Raw genomic sequence first — 10394 nt, forward strand, 5'->3', positions numbered from 1 at the left:
GGGGCGCAGTGTCATACCTGGCTCAGCTACAGGTAACTGGAGGAGAGATATGGGGCGCACTGTCATACCTGGCTCAGCTACAGGTAACTGGAGGAGAGATATGGGGCGCACTGTCATACCCGGCACGGCTACAGGTAACTGGCAGGAGGGATATGGGGCGCACTGTCATACCCAGCATGGCGACAGGTAACTGGCAGGAGGGATATGGGGCGCACTGTCATACCCAGCATGGCTACAGGTAACTGGCAAGAGAGATGTGGGACGCACTGTCATACCCTAGGAAAAATAAAGTGGAGGGTTCACCTATTTGGCGCAAAGCAGCCCTGTACACTGAGGTGTCAAAATAAAGGTCACCACATTTATAGCAAAATGGAAAAAAGAAAATTAGATATCACATGTGTCACCAGGCGCTAAATAAAAAAATATATAAATATCACAAACCATATTATGTTCAATATTACGTTCCTTTCGTATTCAAGGAAAGAGATGATACAGTCCTTGGTAGAGATTTGATAGTAGATAATTCTTCTCAGTTTTCCAATGGTCCAAGGAACCCTTTTTAGACTCCTATAAAAGGAACAAAAAGCAAACAGACAATGGGGGTCATTCTGACCCAATCGCACACTGTAGTTTATCGCAGCGGTGCAATCGGGTCAGAACTGCGAATGTGCCTGCGCATGCCAGATGGCCGAAGGCCGTCGTGCCGCTATGATTGCCTCTGCCTGATTGACAGGCAGAGGTGGTCGCTGGGCCAGGGGAAGGGGGGGAGGGCGGGTGGCGGAACGCAGACGTGGCCGGACCAAACGGGGCCGGGCTGCAGCGGCTGCGTGACGTCACACGCAGCCGCTGTGGGCCGGGGAGCGTTGAGTAGCTCCCGGCCAGCACGCTAAAGCTGCGCTGGTCGGGAGCTACTCTTGAAGTGCAAAGGCATCGCCACTGTGCTATGCCTTTGCACTTCTGCGGGGGGTGTGGGCGGCACTGACATGCGGGGTGGACTATCCCTGTGCTGGGCATCCCCCCCGCATGTCAGTGTGAATGATCGACTCACAGGAAGATAGGTAAGTATAAACACATCAGGGTATCTTTGCTATGCACGCCAATGGACCTTTATGTATTAATCTCACTCTCAACACTCCCAAATGGAAAGAATATGGGAAGGCAACTATGCGTACCCAGCACTCACATTGAGGCTAGAATGGGAACTCTTATAAAGGTATCTTTACACTTGACAGCCACAGGTTAGTAATATTGCGTACCCCAACTCACACAAAAACGGCGGTGTTGACTCCTACCAAGGTATCTTTAGGCTCTTCTCCACTGGCAAAGACAACTCCACCTTTAATTTTGTGCCGATACGTCTCAAATTCATTCATCAATTAAAAAAAAGGGAGGGATAGGTTTCCATCAGTCCAACAAGTTCATTTAATGTTTAAAAATACGATACATAAGTAGAATGGATACACAAAAACCGCCAAAGTTCCAAGAACAGAAGAAAATTAAAAGGAAAGATTAAAAAAATCCAAATAAACACAGTATTGATGGATAAAACATCCATTAAAAAGTCCATAAGATATGGGATTTGACTTTCCAGCTACTTACAGTACAGAAGTCGACGCGTTTCGGTTAAACGACTTTTATCAAGACATGTCTGTACTGTGAATAGACCGGATATTTATTCTACAGCTAACCAACAGAAGAGTAGCAGGAAAAGACATCATCAATTAAGTGATGGTGAATATAAAAAATTCAGAAAACAGCACATATACATTATGTACTAAATGGAAAATGCAGTAAACTCCCATTTACCGCTTTGCCTTAATGTACTAACCCCCAGCCAGCAGGTCAGTGCCGCGGTGGGGTTCTCCAGCTTTTGCTGGAGATACCCCATAGAAGCCTATGGGCTTCTCTCCGTGGTGCTGTGTGAGGGATCCGATCGGATCTCTCCCAGCATGCCTCGCACCCGCCTCCATCACCCTTCGCATGTGCAGATTGACTCCCGGGGGCCGAAACCCGGAAGTAAGGCAGCCGCTGCGCATCGCGGAGGACAGCTCTTATTGGAAGATCTGTCCTCCGCAATGCTGATCGCATATGTAAGTACATTTGTGATAAGCATCGTGGCGCTGGGTGGCGATGTGCATTAGTACATCCCGCCCAGAATATGCTAACCCTCTCTAGCTACACAATCCCAGTACAACCATCGAAAACAGCACAAGGTGACACCATACCAATAGTCTACCTTTAATTGGGGTCTGACTGTTGAGAATCTGCAGACTTAACACAGCCTAATTTTGATGGGGGCCGACTGCTTACCACAATACTTGGGTTTAACACCCAACCACAGTGCCGGTGGCCCAGCGCCGGATTATACAATGCTGTGGCTTACCACCGACTGGGGATGGAGCATGCGGCCTAGCACTGGATAGTGGTGGTATAGTGTGTGTGTGTGTGGGGTGGCGGTGAGAACAGCACTGTAAGAGAAAAAAAGGATAAGACCTCACTGCAGGCTTACCTGATTTGCCAACCCACGTGGTGGTAAATCCATTGCAGGGCCCAGTCTGCGCCTCCAATGATCTTCCTTACCACAGGAAACTCTTCTACTCCAGCGGCTTCCAAACGAAAGACCCTGGTGGCCGAGATGCTGCGAGATGGGTGACGTGGCGGCTCCTCATTGGCCTGCCGTATCACCCAAGTGATGATGTGCCACACCACGTGGGCACGCATGGCAACCCAGGGACTGGCATTGGGAAGTGGTGGACCCGGCAAACCCCTCCACACTGCACCCTCCTTTTTTTGTGGTACAATCTGCAAATTGCAGTGCCAGCACTGCCAATATGGATCGGAAAGACCTGCGGGAAGGAGTCGCTGGGAAAGGGGTGACTGATCTCTGGTGGAGTCTCCTCTTGCTCTGGCTGCTGGCGTAGACTCCTCTGGTAAGGGAGGTTCAACCTCTGTCGGTGCCTCTTCTTTGGCCGAGCGCGTGGGTGGTGCCAGATTGGGTGGTGGTGCCCACCAATTGAGGGTGGGCCGTGGGGTATCAGCCATCTTCTCAAGGACTAGCAGCAAGGGTCACTGATCTGGAGACTCACACGGTCACAGCATGTTCAAATGAAGAGTTAAAATGGCACTAAAAAGGAGAGGTAATAATCATGGGAGACTTTAATCTTCCTGATGTAAACTGGGAGGTGTCTATTGCTAGTTCCACTAGAAGTAGGGACATTGTGAATTCCTTGCAGGGAGCATCCCTCCACCAATTGGTGAGGGAGCCCGCTCGGAAAGACACAATATTAGATCTACTACTTATAAATGGAGACAGAATATCTGACATAAAAGTGGGTGAAAACCTGGAATCCAGTGATCACCAAGCAGTATGGTTCAGCATAAAGACATCATCCCATACAAAAACAAAGGCGTTGGATTTTAGGAAGGCTAATTTTGTAGGGATGGTAAAATGTGTAAGCGATTCTTTGGCAGAGTGGAGGAACTTGGAAGCAGTGCAGGAGAGGTGGATAAAATCTTGGTTTCAGGATAGAAAACAGAGTTGTAGTAAATGGAATACATTCAAAGTGTCACAGACCTGGAACGGGAGAGTTGGGTACTCGGAGATTCTTTTGATGGTCGGGAAGAGGAACCGGAGCTGGGTCGAAATAAAGACGGCCGTTTGTAGGTCTTCTTCATACACATTTATAGATAACTAATGCTTTGAGAACGATGCCGAAGAACACAGAGTGAAGAAACAAGTGATGACTTGTGCACGATGCTGAAGAACACTGAATGAAGCAATGAGTGATGACTTGTGAACGATGCTGAAGAACACTGAATGAAGAAATGAGTGATGACCAACGATGCTGAACACTGAACGAAGACATGAGTGATGACTTGTGAACGATGCTGAAGAACACTGAAGAAATGAGTAATGACTTGTGAACGATGCTGAAGAACACTAGAACTCAGTGAAATGCCGGGAACGCTGGAGCTCAGTGAAAGCTGGGAACACACTGGAAATACTGGGAATGCTGAAGCTCAGTGAAAGCTGGAAACACACTGGAAATGCTGGAACTCAGTGAAAGCTAGAAACACACTGGAAATGCTGGGAACGCTGGAGCTCAGTGAAAGCTGGAAACACGTTGGGAACGCTGGAGCTCAGTGAAAGCTGGAAACACACTGGAAATGCTGGGTACGCTGGAGCTCAGTTAAAGCTAGGAAACAGGCCTCCAGGAAAAGCAGCGTAAGCCTGGTGTCAGGATTCCGATTTAGTATGTCCCCGGAGGGGGCACTAGTGGGTCAGTGAAGGAGTGATAGAAAAAACTGGGAAACGGACAAAAAGTTCCACGCATGTGCGCTTGATATTTATTATCACACAGGGATAACCGATGACAGGAACAATGAATAATAACTTAATCCGATAAATGAATATTTCAAAAGTCACTGGTAACAAATAAGCAATGAAGATGAACTTGAAACTTGATATAAATGATAAGGCAATAATGAAATCAGATGCAGCAAACAAAACTCTGGTATATAACGAATAGCCATCAAAGCACACAGTCTCTGTAGAAGCATACGTCTTTAAGCCAAGCAAGGCCCTAGCAGGAGACAGTCCTAACACAGCAAGATGTTAAGTGCTAAAGGCAATGCACAGTGTGGAATGCTGGTAATTAGGTGAAGAGGCTGAGAACTGAGAACACACCTGAGGAAAGTCTCTTACTGCAGATTGGTGTAGCAGACTGTGGCTGGAGTTTGTAGCAAACTGGAAAAATGAAGACTGGAGACTGGAACACAGGAACACTGGAACACTGAATGTGACTCGCAGGAGAGCTGGGGTGGTTGCTGCTACTTGTAGTTCCACAGGAACCCTGGAACAGGGAAACAACTTGGAGATGCCAGAAATAGGAGATTGCTGGAAACAAAGAATTGAAGACTGGAACCTGGAACAGAACTGGAACTGCTGGGACCTGTAGTTCCACAGGTCCAATACACAGGGGTATCTCTGCAGACAGAAGACTGCAAACAGGAGACACCTGTTCACAGAATGTGACGTGCAAGAGAGCTGGAACCTGGAACTGCTGGGACCTGTAGTTCCACAGGTCCAATACACAGGGGTATCTCTGCAGACAGAGGACTGCAAACAGGAGACGCCTGTTCACAGAATATGACGTGTTGTCCAAGGCAATGAGACTGAGCCAGGAACTGGAGCTTATACCCCTTGGTCTGTGATGATTGGATGTTGCATCTGTGAGAACACACCCCGCTGGATTAGGTGTTCAGATCAGCTGTGAGTTAGCTGAAGCACTGTGTACTCCAGGCTGCAGTAGACTGAAAACTAGAACTGGAACAGAAATGAACTGCTGGAACCTGTAGTTCCACAGTAGTGATGCGATGGAGAATGCAGATTCATGACACCTGGGAGTACTAGTACAGTGACGATACTCAGGTGCCAGAGCTTTGGCCGGCGCTTCCTTTTGAACTGCCCGCACTGCTCTCATTGGTGGGGGGAGCCCATGGAGCGGAGAGACCCTGGAGGCAGCGCTGACCGCACGCCAGGCCCCTAAGCCTAGAGCAGAGAGACCACCCTGGGGACCCAGCGCGCAGCGAAGGGGTAATCGCGGCGGCCGTTGCTCCCTATTTGTGACAGTACCCCCTCCTCTAGGAGTGGCCCCTGGTCACTTCCCTGGCTTCATTGGATACTTGGAATGGAAGATCCGAACTAGTCGTGGAGCAGAAACGTCGGTAGCATTCACCCAACTTCTCTCCTCAGGTCCATAATCCTTCCATTTCACCAGGTACTGCAGATTTTTACGATAGTAACGAGAATCGAGACTAACCTTGACCTCAAATTCTGTTCCAGCTTCGGTCTCCACCGGTGGTTGGTCTAGGTAAATCCGAATGAAAACGATTTAAAATGAGAGGGCGGAGGAAACATGGAAAAAGAGTTCGGTATTCGAAAGTGAGACAGCAAACCCAATTTGCAGACAATAGTATTCAGGACTTGCAGGAATGGATAAGGACCGATGAATCTTGGAGCAAATTTCATAGTGGGCACCTTTAAACGAAGGTTGTGGGTGGAGAGCCATACCCTGTCGTCAACCTTGTATTGAGGAACTGCCCACCGTTTTCTATCCGCAAAGAGTTTATATCTGGTGGAGATTCTCGAGGTTAGCATGAACCTTATTCCAGACGTGACTGAAATGCTGCAGAGTGGTGGTTACAGCAGGAACATCCTTCGAAGAGAAAATCGGTAATTCAGGGACACGTGGATGGAATCCATAGCTGATGTAGAATGGAGTATCGCCAGTGGAAGTATGGTACTGATGATTATGAGCAAATTCTGCCCAGGGCAATAACTCCACCCAGTCGTCCTGTGAAGGTGAGAGATAGATATGAAGAAAAGTCTCCAGGTCCTGATTGACTCTTTCGGTTTGTCCGCTGGTTTGTGGGTGGTAGGTAGAAGAAAACTTGGAGTTTAATTTGTAGTGCAGTACAGAGTGCTCTCCAGAATCTTGCGGTGAATTGAACCCCTCGGTCAGAAACCACCTTCTGTGGTAACCCATGTAACCAAAAATGTTCTCGGATGAACAATTCAGCCAATTTGGGAGCCGTAGGTAGACCTGTCAACGGAACAAAATGTGCCATTTTCGAGAAGCGGTCAACAATTACTCAGATGGTGCTATAGCCCTTGGAGAGGGGTAACTCAGTGATGAAGTCCATAGAGATATGGGTCCAGAGCCTTCTAGGAATGGACAAAGGACGGAGTAACCCGGCAGGAGGTAGACGAGGGATTTTGTGTTGGGTACATTGAGAGCACGAGCGGACGTAATCCTGTATATCTTTCCTCATGGTGGGCCACCAGTAGGCCCTTTGCAAGAATTCAAACTTTTTTTTGTGCTCCTGGGTGACCGGAAAACTTGGAGATATGAGCCCACTGTAACAAGTTCGGGCGAAGCTCAGCCGGGACGGATGACCTTCCTGGTGGAGGACCTAGGAAGGTGGGAGCTGCGGTGATGGATACTGGATTGAGAATTAGGCTCTTTTCAACCGAACTCTCTTCGTCGGAAGCGGTCAGGGAGCGAGACAGCGCATCTGCTTTTACATTGACAGTTCCAGCCTGATACTTAATGATAAATGAAAACAGAGTGAAAAAGAGTGCCCATCTAGCTTGGCGAGGATTAAGACACTGAGCGGTCTTAATGTAGAGCAAATTCTTGTGATCGGTGTAGATGGTAATAGGATGTTTAGCACCCTCCAGTAAATATCTCCACTCCTCCAAGGCAGATTTTATTGCCAAAAGTTCCTGGTCTCCTATGGAATAATTTCGTTCTGCGGGTGAAAATTTTCGGGAGTAATAGCCACACGGATGTAACTTCCCATCCGAAGACTACTGCGAAAGGACAGCTCCAACACCAACTGAGGATGCGTCTACTTCCAGGACAAAGGACTTCTCAAGATTAGGCTGCTGAAGCGCCGAAGCAGACATAAAATGCCGATTTCAACTGAGAAAACACCTCCACAGCTTCAGGAGGCCATAGACTTGGATTAGAACCTTTCTTGGTCAGGGCGGTAATGGGTGCTACTATGGTGGAGAAACCCTTAATGAACTTCCTGTAGTAATTAGCAAAGCCCAGGAATCTTTGCACTGCTTTCAGGGAGAGTGGTTGAGTCCATTCCCGGATGGCTTTAACCTTTTCCGGATCCATACGAAGCTCTGTGCCCCCGAGATGACATATCCGAGAAAAAGAATTGACGGTACTTCGAAGGTGCACTTAGAGATTTTACCTCACAAATGGTTCTTACGGAGACGGTGAAGAACTTCCTTGACCTGTATCCTATGTTCCAGGAGGGTTCTGGAGAAGATCAGAATGTCGCCCAGATAGACCACTACGCTCTGGTATAGCATGTCACGGAAGACCTCATTTACAAATACCTGGAAGACGGCAGGAGCATTACTGAGACCAAACGGCATTACCAGATACTCATAATGCCCGTCTCTGGTGTTAAAAGCAGTCTTCCACTCGTTCCCCTGTCTGATTCGTATGAGATTATAAGCTCCCCTTAAATCAAGCTTCGTGAAAATGTGAGCTCCGCAAACCTTATCGAACAGCTCCGTGATCAATGGCAATGGGTATCTATTCTTGATGGTGATATCATTCAACCCTCGATAGTCAATACACGGTCTTAAGCCCCCGTCCTTCTTAACGAAAAAGAAACCAGCTCCAGCTCGAGAGGTAGAGGGATGAATGAACCCTTTTTGGAGATTTGACTTGATGTAATCTGACATAGCTTGGGTCTCTGACAAAGACGTGCAACCTCGGGGCGGCATCTTCCCAGGGATTAGATCTATTGGACAGTAATTGGTCGGCTGTTTGCTCGGAGAACACGTCTGCGTATTCCTGATAGGGCCCCAGAAGAAGTTCTTTGTCAGATTTGGAAGATACCCAGCGCGGGTAAACAGGCGTGAGGCAACTAGAATGACAGCAAGAGCTCCAGGATAGGACTTGCGAGGACTTCCAATCGATGTGGGGATTGTAGATCTTGAGGAGGAGCAAGCTGAGGACTAGATCATGAGACATCTCCGGAATCACTAGAAACTCCAGACGTTCAAGATGTAAAGCTCCAACCTGCCTGTAATTTGATCGGCTCCGTGTGACTGGAAATGACTCCATTGGAGATTTGGGTACCATTAGTAGTGGCCAGCATAATAGGTCTATCGATGGACTTCAACTTCAGACCCATTTCCTGGGCGCAACAGGCAGAGATAAAGTACCCAGCGGCCCCGGAATCCAAATAGGCGTGGAGAGACTCTGTAACGGATTCAGAAAACAACAGGACAGAGAGTAAGCAGTCTATCCCTGGAGAAGATTTGGACGTGGCACCCAACTTGACTCCTCCGGAACAAGCTAGGCTTGCCCGTTTCCCAGACGAGACTTGCAAAACTTAATAAAATTATCAGCTGCTCCACAGTAGAGGCAAAGTTTCCCCTCAGAACGACGCTGGTGTTCTTCAGGAGACAAACGGGAATGGTTGATTTGCATGGGTTTGTCCTGACTGGGTGGTGAAGCTCGTCTGGGAGGGGGAAGCCAGAACTTAGTCTGATCTGTCTGACCACGCTCACTACCGCACTCTCGCATGCGGAGAACCACTGTGACGCAGAGCGAGATTAGCTCTTCAAGTTGATCAGGCAGATCCCTGGTGACCAACTCGTCCTTAAGACAATCCGACAGACCGCTCCAGAAGGCGGCCCTGAGACCTTGATTATTCCAGTGCAGTTCTGATGCGATGGTCTGGAATTGGACCACATACTGCCCTGCGGAACGAGAGCCCTGTTGAACACGGAGCAATTCAGTAGAAGCTGCGGTGGACCTACCGGGCTCACAAAAATTCTTTGGAAGGAAGCTATAAAGTCGGTGCAATTGGAGACTAGCGGGTCTGAATGCTCCCACAATGGAGATACCCAATCCAACGCTGAACCCTCAAGCAGGGAAATGATAAACGCCACTTTGGATCAAGCAGGCTTCCACCAAAGGTCGGGTCCCAAACCCATGACAGTCATATAGATAGTCCTGTTGCTTTGGCAGCAGGATAACGGGGGCTGGGAACCCCACGCCCCTGAAGGCACTGCTACGGGGACCCCTAGACATACCCCGGGTGACCCGAGAACTTCTCCTTGGGACTAAAAAGAACTAAACCTATGTGGTTTCCATTTAGGTGTTGATACAGGTAGGTAAGGATTTTTACCTCCCGTGACCCCTATGCCTGCCTTCCATATTTTCAACCAAAAGGAATGTTTGGCGGAAATGGCCAAAGCTGAAAAATGAGACTGTATAGGGTCTATTAAAGCATCACCTATATAGGTCAGAGAATCTGAAATCTGGTCAAAGAATTTGTTTCAGACAAATCTGATTGAAAATGAGAAGTCATCTGGGTCAACCAGGAATTGATAGCTTTTTTTACCCAGGCACCGGCCAAAACAGGCCACAGCGATATTCCTGACAAAGTGAAAATAGACTTAGTATAGCCTCACTTTTTCTTCCTTCAACGGTAATGCTTCATCTAAAGCATGTTCGGACTACCATATTCCTTTCCAACCTAGCAATGGGAGCATCCACCATAGGTGAAATTTTCCAAAGCTCAGTATCCTCGTCTGAAAAAAGGATAAAGATTCTTAAACTTTTTCGGAGTATGACATTTAGAATCAGGTTTAAACCAGGCTTCATTTAAGATTTCTCCAAAATGTGAGAATTCTGGGAAATCTGATACCCGTTTCTTTCGTTTAAAGAAACACTGAAATAGTTACTGGAATGGCTGTCTCTTGTAGGTGCAAAATCTCCCGTACTGCATCTACCGTCATAGAACAGGAATCATCCTCTCAGTTTGAGGAGTCTAATCTAGTTCGCCTTCTT

General features: G+C 47.9%; 1 protein-coding gene across 1 annotated transcript in view; it reads right to left on the reverse strand.

Moving 5' to 3' along the window:
• Window positions 1-9329, reverse strand: part of LOC134969685 (endonuclease/exonuclease/phosphatase family domain-containing protein 1-like) — a 28024-nt gene extending 18695 nt beyond the window's left edge. The window contains exons 1-2 of the mRNA XM_063945790.1: window positions 1267-9329; window positions 442-567 (exon numbers count right to left, since the gene is read on the reverse strand). Coding sequence (XP_063801860.1) covers window positions 442-567; window positions 1267-1373 — 233 coding nt within the window. The 5' untranslated portion in view covers window positions 1374-9329. The remainder of the gene's footprint in view (window positions 1-441; window positions 568-1266) is intronic.
• Window positions 9330-10394: the final 1065 nt, after the last annotated feature.

Source organism: Pseudophryne corroboree, chromosome 11 (assembly GCF_028390025.1).
Source record: "Pseudophryne corroboree isolate aPseCor3 chromosome 11, aPseCor3.hap2, whole genome shotgun sequence".
Lineage (NCBI taxonomy): Eukaryota > Metazoa > Chordata > Amphibia > Anura > Myobatrachidae > Pseudophryne > Pseudophryne corroboree.